At 44.3% G+C, this 19,522-nt stretch overlaps 1 protein-coding gene across 3 annotated transcripts in view; it reads left to right on the top strand.

The window, feature by feature from the left end:
• CDH6 (cadherin 6) overlaps positions 1 to 11,961 on the top strand; it is a 115,322-nt gene extending 103,361 nt beyond the window's left edge. For 2 of the 3 annotated variants that reach the window (XM_048839676.2, XM_048839677.2), the window contains exons 10-12: positions 310 to 427; positions 522 to 773; positions 10,939 to 11,961. In XM_048839676.2, coding sequence (XP_048695633.2) covers positions 310 to 427; positions 522 to 773; positions 10,939 to 11,429 — 861 coding nt within the window. In that variant the 3' untranslated portion in view covers positions 11,430 to 11,961. Of the gene's footprint in view, positions 1 to 309; positions 428 to 478; positions 774 to 10,938 lie in introns of all 3 variants that reach the window. The other variant, XM_048839678.2, reaches the window with a different exon arrangement.
• The last annotated feature ends 7,561 nt before the right edge of the window (positions 11,962 to 19,522 follow it).

Genomic DNA, 19,522 nt, shown 5'->3' with positions numbered 1-19,522 from the left:
CCACTTGGGATGGCACCAATCCATGCAGTCCCCGGAACTCCACAGAGTTCAAGTCACTCAAGTCACTGCCCAAGTCATTAAGTTATTGGGCTGAAGGGCTGCAGCACAACAGGTTGGTGACACACAGAGACAGGCCCAATTTTCATTCATGGTAAGGCCCCTCTGGCAGCATCAAGGGCCTTAAAGCGAAAGAAAATTATATCTATCCCCATTTTAAGATCATTTAACCGTTCTAGAGCACATAGCCTTAATGTAAATGAGAATCAGGCCCACAGTCATCGAAGGGTAATGTTGCTGTTATCATTTCAGCTGATACAGACCCTAAGTGCAGTTGATAAGGATGATTCTTTCAGTGGACACCAGTTTTCATTCTCCTTGGCTCCAGAAGCAACCAGCGGCTCAAACTTTACAATCCAGGACAACAGAGGTGAATTCCTAGGAAGACTTTATTTTGTTTTTTATTCTTTGTGTTTTTCAGCACACAGTTGAGAACTCCTGTACCATTTGCTTTGTGTTTTCAGACAACACAGCAGGGATCTTCACCAGAAGAAACAGATATAACCGACATGAAATGAGTACTTATCTCCTGCCTGTGGTGATATCGGATAGTGACTATCCAGTCCAGAGCAGTACTGAAACAGTGACAATCCGAGTGTGCGCCTGTGACCGTCGGGGGAAGATGCAGTCTTGTAATGCAGAAGCCCTGATCCATCCAACTGGCCTTAGCACAGGGGCTTTGATTGCCATTCTTCTCTGCATCATTATATTGCTAGGTAATAGACCCAGATGAGTTTCGTTCCTGGGGGGAGTGAGGGGGCAGCTGGAAGGAAGAGGGAGCATTACACATTAAAGACACATTGGAGAGATCTTTTCTGCATTATTCTGTAACAAAGGAGAAGTCTATAAAATCAGTGCCTAGTGGGTGGAAGATACTCCCAGATCACAATTCTCCACTCACATAGGCAGCAGCATTTTACGCCCACTTTGGGCAGATGCAAATGACTAAACAAGGTGCAAGGCAATATATCAAAATCAAAGCCACCAGATGTATCATGCTGCATTTACAGTGCTACATTGCAGATTATGAGGCATGCTGAAGTTAGCGTGACCAGACAGCAAGTGTGAAAAATCGGGACAGGGATGGGGGCTTATAGGCGCCTGTATAACCCAAAGCCCCAGATATCAGGACTGGCCCTATAAAATCAGGACATCTGGTCACCCTAGCTGAAGTAGACACCTGTTGGGGTGCTGGAGAAGCATATTGAGTTGGGACAACTACAACACCCTTTGAAAGGACACCACATGCTCTCCTTCCAGCACCAGAAGATACAAATGGGGTGGGGCTCTTTTGGGGTATGCAGCCCTCAGGCCAAGCTCCAGCCCCTCTCCCTTCCATTCTGGGTAGATGAGGACTGGTATTCTGGCCGCCCCCAGCAAGACAGTAGAGCTGGGAGAAAAAAAACCCTCCCCTCATAGCCCTTCCTTACCTTGTACACCCCATGCAAGCCCAGGAGCAGTCTAGCCCTTAGCCTTTCGCTGCACTCGGTACCCACTTTGGGAATACGAGAAATTTTGAAATTTGGTGTCTCTTAGGGAGACATTGTCAGATGCTCTACCTACCTACCCAGGGAAGTAAAGGGGGGCATGAAGTAGGGGCAGGAAAGGGGACAGTAGTGCTGCTACTCCCACTCCTATGCATGTGGGCTGAAAATGGGCAGGGGTGGATGGGAAGTAGGTGGCACAAATGCTGGACCCACCCCTCAAACATGCTGGGCAGCACAGCTGAATCACCTTAGCCAAGGACATAATCTGCTAATGATGTTTACTGGTAGCAAATTACTCCCTTCTGGAGCAAGAGGATGGGAGGGAACCCAGGGACCACATGGTGGCTCCAGACATGCACTGCCCCTTACTCAGGGCAGATTGCTAAATGACAGCCTTGCCCATAATTTGCAATTACGGGGGGAGGGGGGGGTTACGTCATTACTTTTAAGGGTGGAACCCACTTAATATCAACTCATGGAACAGGAAAAATTGCCCTATGCTGCAAATCATTCTGCATGCATTTAGTACAACTGTGCTCAGTAATATCAATCTGACATTAAACGATTTCCAGTTTAATGTCAATTGAAAATAATTGATTTCCTGCTCTCAGCAGCACTTTATGTCAATTATTGCGCATGTCACCATGCAGCATAAGCAGATTTTCAATTAACTAGACTATATCATTTTCTGTTTTACGTCTAGCTGCAGGGCTTGTAGGTGCAAACATTACTCCACGTGATGCAATGACCTGTGCAGATCCAAACCACAATTTCAATGTTTATAGTAACTAAAGGTGCCTCCAGATTGGTGATTTTATTTGCATCTTGAGAAAGCTCAGATTACTTCCTAGAAACTGCCAGCTCATGTTGAAAATTGATTTGGATATGATTGATTTGGATAGCTTGACTGTACTTCGATTTTTGCATCTAACTGGTCCAGAGATTTTTATTTGCAAGTTCAGCATAGAAGAAAATTCTTGGAGTATCAAGTACCTAGTATTAGTTATTGTTCATGAATTTATCATTCTACTATCCCTTTGTGGAGTAACCATGCCCCAACAGTAATTACATACATAAAATACAAAGAAGCAAGAACACATTATCCCTCTCTTCTGAAATGAGAGCCAGTGGACTTTCTGAATGCCATTAAAAAACTGGCCTTCTTGTTTTTCAATCCTTCATGATTTTCTTTAGACTACCTCATAGACCTGCATTGCCTCTTTCATCAAACATCAGCCTTCCACATAGTCTCTTAGACTGTATACTCTTTAGGACAGGAGCTGTCCTTCATGCTGTGTTTCTGTGGCACATACAGAGGGACCCCCCGAGTGGATTAGGATTTCGAGGGGCTACCGTACTATAAATAATAAGTTGTTGTCTTCATCATCATCGTGTGTGAGAACCTGCAATTCCTGCCATCTAGACCAGCCTCCATCACCATCACTTCTCCCAGTTTCATCAACTAACCTATCCTTTTCAAATCATAGCTGACGCTATCCTTTGTTAACCAAGCAGTAAAGACATAACAGCGATTTTTTTAAAAAAATGGGAATTTGCACCTGTTCTGTGGATAGAGTTGCCACTGACTTTGATGGGAGTTTAGCACAGGGGCTGCAGAAGCAGACACTGGCACTATGTCCTTTAACTTATGTGACAGGGTCGGGCCAGATGGCTACAGGAGAGTGATAGAAGGCAGATATATTAGCCCCAGGTTAAATAGGTCCCTTTTCCCTGGGTAAGGTAACAGGGAAGGTTCCAGAACAATCAGGAACTTTCTGGAAACAATTAAGGCAGACAGGCTGATTAGAACACCTGCAGCCAATCAAGAAGCTGCTCGAATCAATTAAGGCAGGCTAACCTGGGTTTTAAAAAGGAGCTCACTTCAGTTTGTGGTCCGCGTGCGAGGAGCTGGGAGCAAGAGGCGCAAGAAGCTGAGAGTGAGAAGGCGTTCTATTGGAAGACTGAGAAGTACAAGCATTATCAGACATCAGGAAGAAGGTCCTGTGGTGAGGATAAAGAAGGTGTTGGGAGGAGGCCATAGGGAAGTAATCCAGGGAGTTGTAGCTATCACGCAGCTGTTACAGGAGCCACTGTAGACAGCTGCAATCCACAGGGCCCTGGGCTGGAACCCAGAGCAGAGGGCGGGCCCGGGTTTCCCCCATCCCTCCATCTCGATACTGGAGGAGTTGAACTGGACTGTGGACTCCACCAGAGGGTAAGGTCTCTGGCCTGTTTCTCGATCCACTACGTGGATCAGCAGAGACTGCGGGGATTGTTCTTCTTCCTTTCCCAATGCTGGCCAGTGATGAGGCTAACTGAGTGAATGGCAGATTTGAGCCATGAAAGTGACCAAACTGAGGGCTGCCGTGAATCTCTGAGGCAAGAAATCCGCCAATAAGCGCAGGACCCACCAAGGCAGAGGAGGGACTTTGTCACCACTGGTGTTGGCAGTGGGATTTGGTGTGCACAGCGCGGAGGAAGAAAGGAGGTGTTGTTATTATTTTTAAAAAAAAAAAAAAGGAAGGGGTTTACTGTTTTTCCCACCAAATGGAGGAGGTAGTGCGGGCACTGATACAAGCCACGGCTGCCCAGCAGGAAGCTACCCGTGTCCAGGCAGCCGCCCAACAGGAGGCAGTGCAGCTGCAGCAAGAGATTAATCGCCTGCTGATGGACCAGGCTGCTCAAGACCGGGCTATGTTGCGGGAACCAGTAAACCAGGTAACGGCCCTTACAGAGCTGAACTGCGGCCATGATGGGACGCAGATCATGCGGGCCAGCAATTGGCTGCAGAAAATGACGCGGGAGGATGATGTAGAGGCATACCTCCTGGCCTTTGAGAGGACAGCCCTGCGGGAGGCTTGGCCCCGAGAACAGTGGTCTGGCATCCTGGCTCCATTCCTGTGTGGGGAGGCCCAGAAGGCCTACTATGATTTGCCTGAAGAGGCTGTGGCAGACTACCCCCAGCTGAAAGCAGAGATCCTGGCCAGATCTGGGGTAACGACCACAGTGCGGGCCCAGCGATATCACAAGTGGAGGTACAAGGAAAACAAAACCCCATGGTCCCAATTGTTTGACCTCATCCATCTCACACGAAAGTGGTTGCGAACTGAGTCCCGGAGTCGGTACTAGAGGTTCTGGTCATCGACCAGTACATGACAGGACTACCGCCAGATCTTCATGGCTGGGTAAGCCAGAACGAACCCTCCACCTATGACGAGGTTGTCACACTGGTAGAGAGGCGAAGGACGGCGAGGGAGCTGACCCGACCAGTTAAGGAAGAAGCACCCTGGGTTAAACCAGCAGCACCAAGCCCTAGAGCTCGGGTGACTGGGCAACCAGGAGAACCCAGGTGGAAAAAGAGAGAGGCTGAAGGCCCACTGGAAGCCACAAAGAGTCGGAGCACTGAGCAGGAAGAAGATCATGATGTTAGACTGCCCAAATCAAGAGACCGGGGAACGCCTAGGGCTCCATACACATGTTACGCCTGCGGGGAGTGGGGACACGTAGCTGCACAGTGTCCCAATGCTGAGGAGCCTATGCAGTGTAACCTGGGGAACTGGGCAGACCCATGCTCCCTAATCCACCTTGTGGGGGTCTCAGTAACCCCACATATGTACACCAGACCAGTGAAGTTAAATGGGGTAGAGACCACGGAACTGGTTGATTCGGGGAGTGCTATCATGCTTGTCTCGGGGAAGCTCGTGAAGCGTAGTCACCTGCTGTTGGCTAAGCGTACGGGGATAACATGCGTCCCTGGGACAGTTGGTTATTACCCCACCATCCCAGTAAAAATCGAGATTCAGGGGAACACTACTGAGGTAGCAGCAGGTGTAGTCCCTAAACTCCCATACCCGGTGCTCATAGGGAGGGACTTCCCAGGGTTTGCAGACTTACTCCCAGTAGGGGAATTGGAGAAAGGGGGAAACCCTGAAGTCAGTGAGGCATCCACAGTAGACTGTCAACCCCCAATCTTCTCTGAAATATCCCCAGATTTGTTCTCCACTCCCAGACAGGGTAGAAAGTCACAAAGGGAAAGGAGGGCAGCTAAGGCCTTGGGAACCCGAATAGTGACCCAAAGCCAGAGGGTCGCTCTCGTAGGTAGGTGGACCCGAGCAGCTGAAAAGGAGGCCACCCAGGAGGGAGAAGCACCCGAGTCTGACCCACACCCTAATGCCTCTGAACCAGTAGAGGCAACAGAGACTGGGCCCCTAGATCTCGGGCAGAATAGCCCCAGAAGAGGAAATTTTGGACGGGACCAGGCTGAAGACCCAAGGTACGACAACATTAGGAAGGAGGTGACCGAAATAGATGGGGTCTCCATGGAAGGGAAAACCCAAGGACCAGGACCCTACTTCATAATGAAGAAGAATCTCTTATATCGAGTTGCACCAGTACAGGGGCAGAAGGTACAGCAGATCCTAGTACCTCAAAAACATGAAAATGCTGTATTAAGTCTTGCCCATAGTCATCTTTTGGGGGGAGCATTTGGGGGTAGAGAAGACCCTGGCACAGGTCCTGCGACGATTCTTCTGGCCCGGAGTACATGAAGAATTGTGGAGGTACTGTGCGTCCTGCCCAGAGTGCCAGCTGCACAGTCCCCATCCCAACTTGAGGGCACCTTTAGTACCCCTTCCCATCATAGAGGTCCCCTTCGAGCAAATAGCCATGGACCTAGTGGGACCCCTGGAGAAGACGGCCCGGGGCCACCAATATACACTTGTCGTTCTGAATTATGCTATTCGCTACCCAGAAGCCGTCCCACTGCAGAACACGGCCTCTAAAACAATAGCTAAAGAGTTGGTGGGGATCTTTGCCTGAGAGGGGGCGACCAAAGGAGATATGAACAGACCAAGGTACCCCATTTATGTCGAAGCTAATGAAGGACCTCTGTACGCTGCTCCATATTCATACCCTGAGAACTTCAGTCTATCATCTGCAGACCGATGGGCTGGTAGAAAGGTTTAAGCGAACCCCGAAGGCAATGATAAGGAAAGTGGTAAGTCGGGACTGGAAGGATTGCGACACCCTACTACCCTACCTTATGTTCGCAATCCGGGAGGTACCTCAAGCCTTAACTGGGTTTTCCCCCTTTGAGTTATTATACGGACGCCACCCCTGTGGCATACTAGATATCGCAAAAGAAATCTGGGAAGAGGAACCCAATGAGGGGAGAAATATAATTGAGCATGTGTTGCAGATGCGAGAACGGGTAGCCAGGGTCACCCCTATTGTATGGGAACATTTGGAAAAGGGGCAGGAGGCCCAGCGAACCCATTACAATCGCCAGGCAAAAGTCCGACACTTCCAACCAGGGGATTGGGTGATGGTGTTGGTACCCATGGCAGAAAGCAAGCTTTTGGCCCAATGGCAGGGGCCCTATGAGGTGGTTGAACCCATGGGGGAAGTAAACTACAAGGTGTGGCAGCCAGGATGCCGGAAATAAGAACAAATTTATCACATTAACCTCTTAAAGCCTTGGCACCAACGAGAGGTGTGTGTAGTGGCCCAAGAGACCCCGATCAGGAAATAACATGCAGGAGCAGATCAGGATATCCACTGATCTGACACCAAACCAGAAGAAGGAGGTATCTGAGATGATCAACCGATACCAAGACGTGTTTTCAACCAAACCAGGTCAGACCACCGAAGCATATCACCACATTATCACAGACCTTGGGGCAAAGGTAACTTTAAGCCCCTATCGGGTCCCAGCGGCAAAAAGGGAGGAAATCAAGGCAGAGGTAAAAAGGGTGTTGGAGCTGGGAGTCATCGAAGAAACCCACAGTCAGTGGTCAAGCCCGATTGTGTTGGTGCCCAAACGTGATGGCACCACTAGGTTTTGTAATGACTTTCGCCGACTGAATGAGATATCCAAATTCGATGCATACCCCGTATCAATGAGTTAGTTGACCGCCTGGGCAGTGCCCGATTTTTGACCTCCCTTGATTTAACAAAGGGATACTGGCAGATTCCCCTTGCCAAAGATGCAAAAGAAAAGACGGCATTCTCTACCCCAGAAGGTCTGTTTCAATATACTGTTCTTCCTTTTGGACTGCATGGGGCATCTGCCACCTTCCAGCATCTTATGGACAAGCTCCTATGGTCCCATACCAGTTATGCAGCGGCATACCTGGATGATGTGATTATTCACACCCCCAATTGGGAAACCCACTTGAAAAAGGTGGAAGCGGTTCTGGACACGCTAAGATGGGCTGGCCTCACAGGGCTAACCGAGGCTAAATACCTTGGCTACATTGTAGGAAGGGGCATGGTCAAGCCCCAACTAAACAAACTAGAGGCTATCCAAAATTGGCCCCGGCCGAATCAGAAAAAGAAAGTCCGGGCATTCCTGGGTGTGGTGGGGTACTACCGATGATTTATTCCCCATTTTGCTACCAGAGCGAGTCCCCTGATAGACCTGATAAAAGCCCGGGGTCCGGACATGGTGAAGTGGACAGGTGCCGCAGAGAAAGCATTCATGGATCTACGGACGGCCTTTTGCAGTAACCTCATGCTTATAGCCCCAGACTTCAACAAAGAATTCATTTTACAGACAGATGCATCTGAAATAGGATTGGGAGCTGTCCTATCGCAGGTGGTCAGAGATGAAGAACACCCAATCCTCTACCTCAGCAGGAAACTCCTCCCAAGAGAGCAGAAGTATGCCATGGTTGAAAGAGAGTGCCTAGCTGTGAAATGGGCCGAGGAAACACTACATTATTACCTTCTGGGATGACAGTTTATCCTTGTGACCAACCATTCACCCCTCCAGTGGATGCAGTGAAATAAAGAGAAGAATGAAAGAGTGACCAGATGGTTCCTGTCCCTACAACCTTTCCAATTCACCATACAATTCACCGGTCTGGAAGCCACCATGGCAATGCAGATGGCTTATCACGGGTACACTGCCTGACATCCCAAGTTGCCCAACCCCGTGGTGTTGAGCAGAGGGGAGGGATATGTGACAGGGTTGGGCCAGATGGCTACAGGAGAGTAATAGAAGGCAGATATATTAGCCCCAGGTTAAGTAGGTCCCTTTTCCCTGGGTAAGGTAACAGGGAAGGTTCCAGAACAATCAGGAACTTTCTGGAAACAATTAAGGCGGACAGGCTGATTAGAACACCCGCAGCCAATCAAGAAGCTGCTAGAATCAATTAAGGCAGGCTAATCAGGGCACCTAGGTTTTAAAAAGGAGCTCACTTCAGTTAGTGGTCTGCGTGCGAGGAGCTGGGAGCAACAGGTGCAAGAGGCTGGGAGTGAGAAGACGTACTACTGGAAGACTGAGAAGTACAAGCATTATCAGACATCAGGAGGAAGGTCCTGTGGTGAGAATAAAGAAGGTGTTGGGAGGAGGCCATGGGGAAGTAGCCCAGGGTTGTAGCTGTCACGCAGCTGTTACAGAAGCCACTGTAGACAGCTGCAATCCACAGGGCCCTGGGCTGGAATCCGGAGTAGAGGGCGAGTCCGTGTTCCCCCATCCCTCCATCCCCCCAACTCGATACCGGAGGAGTTGACCTGGACAGTGGGTTCCACCAGAGGGGAAGGTCTCTGGCCTGTTCCCTGATCCACTACGTGGATCAACAGAGACTGCGGGGATCGTTCTTCTTCCTTTCCCAATGCTGGCCAGTGATGAGGCTAACTGAGTGAATGGCAGATTTGAGCTACGAAAGTGGCCAAACTGAGGGTTGCTGTGAACCTCTGAGGCAAGAAAATCCCCCAATAAGCACATGACCCACCAAGGCAGAGGAGGAACTTTGTCACACTATGTAAAGAATCTTGGAATACAGCTGGCCTGAGAGATGATCTATAAAATAAGGGCTGAATCCCTGAAATGCTTGCATACACTATTGGGAGTCAATAAATGTTTTCAGGGCCAGGCCCAGAAGGGTATATTTATATAAAAGTAAAAAAATGTACGGAGTGGTATTTAATAGAGCTGGGCAAAAGTTTTCAACAGAAATTTTTTTCAGCTGTTTCCGTGACACCAAAACATTTCACAAATATATGTTGATTTCACTGAACTGTTCATTTATTAAAAGATAAATTAAAAAACTGTAATATTTTGTTCTGACATTTTGATTTTTCAATTCAAAATGACCGTTTACAATTTTCCTTTTATTCTGTTTGGTTTTTTTAATTTAAACACATTTAAAAAAAAAAAGCTTGAAATCAAAAAGTTTTATTTGGTGTTGAATTAAACATGTGACCCAAAACAATTTTTTTAATTTTTCAATTTGCTGAAATTAAAAATGTTCAAGCCCAAACAATTACTTCCCAGTTTTTCAGAAGTACCAACAACCTGAAAAATCTGTTATTTGAACAGATCACTATGAGCACTGTAGCAAGAACCATCTTTCTGTCATGTGTTTGTACAGCACCTAACACAATGGGGCCCTGGTCCGTGACAGCATCCTAGAATACAAATAAGAAGAATACCAGTGCCAGATTGTGGCTGTTTATATGTTTTCAGTGATAAACATTCATATGTCATTTTAAAAAATGAAAAGTAGAGTCAAGATAAGTAACTAAAATTTGGCTTCACAAGGTAATAGGAAAGTTTGTCTTGGGCCCCAGTACTGCAATGAGTTCTGTGTGAATAGACCTCTGTGCCACTGCAGAACTGCAACAATGCTAGTGAGACAGTATGCAGGTACCAGACTCTGCCCACTTAGAGATTGTTGCAGTATCAGGGCCTTAGGTACAAACCAAAAAAGATTATATGCCTAAGCATTAAAAAGTGGGAAAGCTGTTTGAGAAATGTTGGGGGGTGGGGGTTGGTGATTAAATAATAAAAAAAAAATACTTGTTCTCTGGGGACAGAGCTGCAGCGCGTGTAAATTGTCAACGCTCCATGACATCAACAGAGCTACAACCATTACACTAGCTAAGGATCTTCCCCATGTTCTGCACTTCTTTCCAGGAAAAGAAAAAAACTACTGAAAAAAATAGTTGAGATATGCAGCTTTGCCAAGCTTTCATCACACCCCAATAGGAACAAGCCTTGTCCTTCGAGCAAGGTTTGCAGCATTTTAGGTGTTTGGTCTAATTTGCACTCTCTATTACAATATTTTGAGGGAGGGGTTTGCCTTGAGACTAGGCTGGCAATTTCAAAAGAGCAAAGCTGCTACACGACTAAGGGAAAATGCAACCCGCTGACAAAATATGACTCTTCCCACTAGCTTGAAATCCTCTTTCTTCTCATATTTATCCCACTCTCAGCTCCCAAAGTGATCACAGACAGACAAGGCACAAACAGAAATTTTGCAATTTTGCAGCGCAACTTCTGAAAGTTAGAGTTCAAGCAGCACAGTATTTCTTTCTGGCTTTAATTGGTGGCAAATTAACTCTTCCCCCCTCCCCTCCCCCCGTCTCTCCATTTTATTTTTGTTTCCAGTTACAGTGGTGCTGTTTGCAGCTCTGAAACGGCAGCGGAAGAAAGAACCTTTGATAATTTCTAAAGAGGACATCAGAGACAACATTGTCAGTTACAACGATGAAGGCGGTGGAGAGGAAGACACCCAGGCTTTTGATATTGGCACACTGAGAAATCCTGAAGCCATAGAAGACAATAAATTACGCAGAGACATTGTGCCAGAAGCACTTTTTATGCTGCGCCGGACTCCAGCGGTACGAGATAACACCGATGTCAGAGATTTCATTAACCAAAGGTTAAAGGAAAATGATACAGATCCAACCGCGCCCCCATATGACTCATTAGCGACCTACGCGTATGAAGGTAATGGCTCTGTGGCAGAATCCCTCAGCTCTTTAGAGTCGGTGACTACGGATGGAGATCAGGACTACGATTACCTCAGTGACTGGGGGCCTCGATTTAAAAAGCTGGCGGATATGTATGGCAGCGTGGACAGTGATAAAGACTCTTAATATGTTGCCTTTGTTGATTTCCAGAAACAGCATTGAGATATATGAAGTAGCTATTTCTTTCTATTTATCCATGGCTCTGTGATAGGGCTCTCTATTCTATCGGTTCCAGTTGTCTAATGACTGCAGTCTGTGTGGATCAAATGTCAGAAAACTTTTTTCTAGTATAATTTTATGAGCTTCCAAGAGGCAATTTTTTTTTAATGCATCCACTTTACCAAGCCAGTCTTACAGGCACCGTGGTAGAGGAGGGAAACAGGAATGGAGGGAAGCAATATTTGTACTTGTTCTGCTTATATTGTAAATTGGAGTATATTACTGTTCCAGCTCACTTAATCTTCTTACTGTATTCAGATTATTCAGCTCAGATGATTGCTCTGTCCATTTTGTATTGCACATCCTAATGTACTGAGGTATTATGGTTTAACCTAAATATTATAGTAAAAAGTAGTGGGGGAGGAATTTATTATAAAATTAGAATCAGCTGACAAGGCTATAAGACAACATGAGAGTAAATTTTATTCTTGAATTTAAAGACGTCTAATTGCCATTTAACTATAAATATTTTTCTTGAACCTGCCATTGGCCCCCAAAGCATAAAATCATACCTACTACATGTATATAATTCCCTGTGGACCACTATACCTGAATCCTTCTTACCCAACATTCACAGAGAGGTGTGCGTGGTCTGTAGCTCTGAGCAGAGAATTGTTAAGTACTATCCCAGTTCTAACACTGACTCACTTTGTAACATTGGGCAAGTCACCTAATCACTCTGGATTATACTGTGGTTTTGAAACAAGACTTGAGCAAGGAGCAGAATGTAGTTGTGCTGTATTCTATGTCTGGTATAGCTCACTTCCTCCAGGCATACCAGCTCAGTGTGTAGGGAGGCAGAGTAAGGCTCCACCCATTCTTCTGCTTCTGCCTGCCCACCCACATGGAAGGGGAGTAGCAGCTTTAAGAAGGCTATCCTCTCCCTTGTGACATGGATAGCAAATGCAAAGGAGAAAGAGAGTACCTTGCACCCTTTACTTCCCTGCATGTGTGCATAAAATGGGTCACAGTCTGACTCTCTCTCAGTTTTGCCATCTGTAAAATGGGAAAATAATGCCTACCTCACAGGGATGTTGCAACGGTTAGAGAGAGAGTTTGAAAATTGCTTTGAAAGAGGAAAGTGCTAAACTCTCATCTCAGTAAGTCATTTCTAATGGCTTTTTTTTTTTTTTTTTGGTGTGGATTTGAGCCCTGAATGCACAAGTAAATGAGAAACGTTCATCATTCTGGTTCCTAGAACCAGGAGGGTGTTAGAACACTGTCTTTACAAATGCATCAACCAGAATTGTTATAGGTTTCAATTACACCAAGAGGTGGAGTTTTAAACATGAATCTTTCAGTTGGTTTCCTTAATTTCCTTGCCAAACCTGCCATTTTTGCCTAAGCCAGTACAGTGGTACCATAGGACTCAGTACGGGCCAGTGTCTCTTCTTTGCAACTCACATGCATGAGGCAAAAGTAATCAGCAATGTATTAGAATGACAAGAGGAATATGTCACTGATTATGTTTCAGATCCAGTCATCTGAAATAGATTATTTTGAAATAGATTATTACAGCTTTTACAACCCTAAGGTCATAGCCTTATGACACCTTATCAGGAAAAAGTGAAGTTTCTCTTTATACATCATATACAACCAGTCTCATTCATTCAATATAAATAGAATAATTTACATAGTAGAATAATTTTATGTGATCTGTTGCAGTTGCTAGGTATTTGTGTTCTTTCCTTGAAACCATAAAGAAATTAGTTTAAACACCAGTCAGTAGCTCCAATTTACCCTTTCCAATAATACAAGGATAAGACAAACATTAAAAGGCAGCGAACTATAGTTTATGCCATCTGTGGAACTCATTGCTACAGGATAATAAAACAAAGGGTTTAGTAAGATTCCAGAAAGGATTAGACATTTACAAGCATAATATATGCTTAGAAAAAACTAGGATTCAATGTAAAGGGCTATCAATCTTTGTGTGTTCAGGGCATAAACTGGCATCAGGAAGGCATCTCCTCCCCATTGTCCAGCACTGCACAATTGGGAATTAAGCAACTAGACCCTTTTGAAAAATCCCACTAGGTACCTACTTGCATCTTTAAGCACCAAACACCTTTACAAATCTGTCCATTTATGTCTTCGTTTCAATAGTCTGGCAGTAGCCATTGTCTGAGGCAGAAGAGCAAGTTAGATGGTTACTGGTCTGTTCTGTGTAGTGTGTTTCCTATGTTCTTATCGTTTCAGATGTTTTGTTTTTTCTTAATTAATTATACTTAGTAGCCGTTCAGGCTAGAATTTTGCATTTTATCGACCAATGGTTTTATCGTGTCAGGAACATCACATAGTGTACAGAGAATGCGCCACACAAGCCTGTTGTGTAAATATATATAAAAGTGTGTAATCTACTGACACCAAAACTATTGTGACAAACTGAATAGCAAGTGAATTCCTGGAAGAAATTCTCATGAGGCAAGTGCCTCATTACTCACGTCTGAATTATTCTTTTATCCATCCAGCCTATAAGTGCTGATTTTTCCACGAACGGGACTCATTTACCGTCACTCACATATAACAAAAAGGGTCCAATTCAGTCTTGTCTTCTTCGTCTATAGCTCCACAAAGTGCAATTAAAAAAAAAACGTGCCATTTAAATTGTCATATTGCGGTAAATAAAATATTTGAGTAATATTTTTTACTGCACCTTGTGTACGGTAGTGGCAGAGGATGGAAATCACTGTGCCACACTATTTTTATTCAATGACAGGGATGTTTAAATTGTCCATTATAGACAAAGACGTGTCAGATTACAGCCTGCAATGTGGGTTTCTGGGCTGTGTTAAGGAAGTAGACTCTTGTCTTAATCAGTAGGATGTTTGTTCAGGTGGAAAGAACCCCTGGCACGATGCTAGGAGATTCCACTGAGATGAGCTACACAATCAGCTTGTAGTCTCAATAGTGGCAAACTAGATGACCTAATAATAAGAGAGGTACCGAATAGTCTAGTGAGATGAGTGTGAAGGGGAAGGAGGGACGTGGCATAGCAATAGCAGAACAATTATTGGAGTAATTATTCCGGAATAAAGTCGTTTTTATTCCAGAATAGTGTCCACACGGGGAATTATACAGGAATAGCTATAGCAAAATAATTATTCCACTACAGCTATATAGGAAATTTCCCATGTGGACAAGCCCTAGGAGGAGATCTGAGGCTGGATCCAGCAATGAGCTCTGTGCAGGAAGGATCCCACTGCCCAAATAGATCCTCACTGGCGTCATAACAGGATGGGAGTTCAGTCCCCAGACCTGATGTTGCCTAATATGCTATCTGACCATGGGAAACTCGTGATCTTGGTCATTTCCGTTTCCTTTGCGATAAACCAGGAGGAATAACACACCTTTTATAAAGTGCTTTGAGATCCTCAGATTAAAAGGCACTACATCAGGCAGTGCCCATAGCACCATTTTCTGAATAAGCCCTAAAAGTGGGCAGACTTTTCTTATTTATTTTTTGGTTCACTGCCAGGTCTGTCCTGATTATATACAAACACGTTTCATATTTGTTCAACATGAAAAAATTAAAAAGCAGTTTTCAGCTCTCCTAATTTGTCAAGTAACAGGCTACATCTCGAGGCACAGGTTTGGCATCTGTCTGTCATACTGAATTATGCAGAAAAAATTAAATTGGGTGTTTGTAGCTCCCATGGTTGTAGCAAATAATAAGCAATGTATTAATAGGCAAGTAGGTAGAATTAGGTATGGAAATCTGTGTGTGTGTTTCTATGCATGAGAAGGAAGAAATAATGAACATTTTAGAATAAGGCACATTTGTAAATTAGATATTTTCATCTTCATTGGGGACAGTAATGAATGCTTAGTCAATTCCTTGGGGCCAGATCTTACACTTTCAGAATTCCAATATTAGTTTTGCATGTGTGAGGAGCAAAACAGACTCCTAGCTGTCTTGGTCAGGCAAAATAGCTCAGAATCAGTGCCATTTTGGTGCAGAGCTCTATTTAAAAAAGACCCCAGAGCTGGAAAGTTTAAACTGCTGTAAGACAACATTTTACTTTTTTTTTTATTATGTTTTAATTTTATACATCATCTCTATCTCATGATCGCTTCTCTGGATGTTGCCATGCTAGCAGGTGGTCCAAAGTCCCAATGGCCCATTGTGTTTAAATTAACACTGCAATCTGGATTTCTTTATCAAATTATGAGAACTGACAGATTAACAGTTGCTATGTTTATCTTGACTGGTGCAAACTGTTTCATAAATTTTGAAAAGGCAATTTTCCTTTCAGCCCTTCAAGAATTATGGCGCAGCCACTTCCTCCCCCTCCAATGAATGTTAAAGCTGCAGCATTTTAAATTTCCCTTCAGTAGTTAGAAAAAGACATTTTTAAAAGGATTTTTCTATAAAAAAGGTAGAACAAAACCATATTTAATGTCTGTGGCTTCATGGTTTATTCTATTAGGAGGGAAATACAGTAGCTGTCTCGCTTGTTAAAAATTAATACAGCAAAGGACCTTTTCAGTTTAATTTAGACATAGCTGAGACAATCTTTAACCTGCCCACCATTTTGTAATATCATGCTTATGGCCTGGTCCTGCATTCTGTGCATATGCAACACTTTCCTTGAAGGGGAAGATGGCAGGGTTGAAGTCAAGGGGAAATTGGCTGGCTGTTCAGGGAATTCAGCAGCAGGTGGTTATGGTTCGTATTTGGGGATTGTTTTGTTTTTTAACGAGATGGAGGGTGGGGAGTTGCAGGGAGGGTAATAGAAAATCGGGGAGAAAAACTAAGTAATCAGTCGTATGCTAAGCAGGACCATTGTGACACTTAAAGCAGCAGAGCTACCATATTACACACGGTATTATTAAAAGAAAAGGAGTACTTGTGACACCTTAGAGAGTAACACATTTATTTGAGCATAAGCTTTCGTGAACTACAGCTCACTTCATCAGATGCATTCCATATGAGCTTTTACAATAACTGCAATTTCTTTGCAAGTATTTACTTTAAAAGACGACTGCAAACTTAAATGTCTCCTTCAACAGGATTGATTTGACAAATAAGGCATAAGCCCAGCATTTAGGGAAATCATTTCCACACCAGTGGGCTTTTAGCCTTTCCTACAAGACTGCACTATTGATGTAGATACATCTGGAGACACTTTCTAGAAGCTCTTAGTTTTCTATGATCTATTAGTTTAGTGTTTATTAAAGAAACAAAAATGTATAGAATTATTGGACATTCAGGTGAACACAAGAAACAACACAGCAAACATGACATGGCTCTAGTTTTTGACAAAAACAAAACAAAACACCTCTTCAAAACCACTGTACTATTTTATTTCTGTGATTACTTTCATTGCTTTGCAAATTAAACTTAAAAAAAAATAGGCCTTATAAAAAAAGGCTATGTGCATCCTAACTGTGCTGCCGAGCTAAGTCAATCTGGCAAACCCTATTGTGATTTGTGATTTTTTTCAACCCCTAAAATAAATGTTTTTCGGTATTGATTTTTTTTAATTAAAAATACTTCCAAGCATAAATTGAAATTGATGCCACTGCCCAGGAAGATTTACTAGCTGGAGTGCACCAGTCATGCAGTTACTCTCAGTTGTCATTCCCTTGTTCTGCAGAGAGAGCACAGAGTCAGATGGAAGTAGTCACTGTTTGGCACAGAGGAACGTTTGTGGGTGATAAGATTTTCATCATTTAAAAAGTTTACATCTGGAAGGTTCTCTGTATTACAAAGAGACCCATGCTGGAACAATTACTTTTATCTCAGTGTGGCTGGGCCATTTGTTACAGTCAGCTGGCAAATGTGCATTCTTTCCCCCTTATATTTCTTACTCACTGTAATGGCTTTTCTTTTTTGGGGGGGGGGGTTAAGATTTAATGAGAAACCAATTTGAACAGCGATTTCTCACAGAAAGAGTGAATTTGCCTTTTTGCAAATCAATTTTTGTAACAAGTTATTTATATGATACTAAATAAATTTTTTTTCTAACTCGCTTTTTTTATTCTCTCAGTTTACAGTCTATATTTACAAAGTTAACATAAAATAATGATATAAATCTTCTAAAGTAATTCTGCATCCACCATCCTGACACTGCCGCCAGTTGGCTTAGCCCATCAAATTTCATTGGTAAATGCTTGTCTTCTAACACACTGTGTGAGCAATTGGGCTGGTCTTGAGATTGGTGGGGCCTCAAGGAAGAATGATGTAATTGGACAAGGAGTCACTTCCCCTTAGGGACCCTCACTTGGAGAAGGAGATAGGAATGACCATTATATTGACAAAAGCATAGGGTTCAGAGCAGCTACTTATGTTTATAGGTGACTTCAATTAGAAACAGCTCTCATTGAAGTCAATGGGAGTTTTGCCTCAGTATTGGGTGTGGAATGTCCTCCATCTTGTGCAGGAGGTCAGACTAGATGATCATAATGGTCCCTTCTGGCCTAAATATCTATGAATCTATGAATCTTGAAGTATATGAAGATCATAGCAGAGAAGTCAGATGTAATACACTTGTACATGTTACTCATTGGTTATTTCTCTTTTGTTAGAAGAGGGTCTCAAAGAGAATTTAGGCACAGGGCTAGGTTGACCATATATTGAAGATGAGCACAAACCTCAACTGAGATATCTTCTTATGCAAGCAGAGCTACTCTCTGAGGAAATTCTTCATTTTAGCACTTCATAAAGGAAAAGACCCCATCTTATTTAACAACTTTTGTGAGGAAAGGGAGGGAAATATCATTGCAAAGCAGTGCTTCGTCAATAACATGGGTAAGGATACATTAGACCTACTCAGGTGAAGTAATTGACCTGAATGACTGACTCCCCTAAGTCGTTTATGAATTATGATAAATCAAGTGACTCACATAGGCCAGTGACTGGTTGGGCCATATGGAATGCTGTCTTAGATGCAACTCAAGAATACGGGTGAACATTTTATATGGTGATCTTAGCAAAACAGGGTGGTATTTTAGTATTCATTACTGAGATTGCGGTTTAGACTAATACATGCGTCTATATACAAACTAAAAATAAAGGAGATTAGTTTATTACCTGTATTACAGTACACCAAGGCCCCAGCTGGAGCTCCATTGCGGTAAGCCCTGTACATACAGGATTTTATCTATTACATACACACATATAAACCTTAGTTCACCTGTGTGTCATAACTATTATTTTTTTTGTATTTCTGTAGCACTGGGAGAGTCCAGTCACACCGAGGCCCCATTGTGCTAGGCCCTATGCAAATAGAGTAAGAGATCGTCTCTGCCCCAAAGAGCTTCCAATCTAATTAACAGAAGATGTAACAAGTTGGCGTAACAAACTAGCAGGGAGAAGTGGATGGTAACAGTGACAGGAGAACAGAGTTATGTATAATGGCTGTGGTCACAATTTGCCAGCTTGAGGGTTTGTTTTTTAAAGAGACCATAATGATTTTTAGTAGGACTGCCACTTGGCCATTTTTTGACCAGCCTGGCCAGTTGCCGGTCAAAAGATGTACCATGTCAGTTTCTTTTTTGTGTGCACATGCTGCCACGCACATAGAAATCTTAGCTACAGGCTGTACACATCATGGCTGGGAGTGTGCCGCAGCCTGGACAGCACCCAGGTCCCTTTCTGTGTGCCAGGCCCTCACCTGCTGGCTCCTCTTGCACTGGGAACCAGCCAGGAAGCGGGACAAACCATCACCTGAGGGTGAGGCTTATTAGCATGGATGGGTAAGGAAGAGGGTGGGGAGGCAGGGGCTCCTGGGAGGGGATGGTAGGACGGACTCTCTTGAGGGCTCCAGGAAGCAGGATAGATGAGGCTTACCAGCAGGAAGGGGTAAGGAAAGGCAGTGGGAGCCCTGCCTCCCCCACCCTTCTCCTCATCCCTCCCTGCTGGTAAGCCTCTGGTCTGTCCCATTTCCCAGAACCCTTGAGGGAGCCCTCTACCATCCTCTCCCAGCAGCGGGGGGCTCCCTCTAGAGATGAGGCCCCTGGTGGGAGTGGGGTGGGTGTAGGGAATCATGGACCAG

The sequence above is a fragment of the Caretta caretta genome, chromosome 2, assembly GCF_965140235.1.
Source record: "Caretta caretta isolate rCarCar2 chromosome 2, rCarCar1.hap1, whole genome shotgun sequence".
NCBI lineage: Eukaryota > Metazoa > Chordata > Testudines > Cheloniidae > Caretta > Caretta caretta.
The sequence above is the reverse complement of the archived record's forward strand: the minus strand, read 5'-3'. Positions and strand labels throughout refer to the sequence as shown.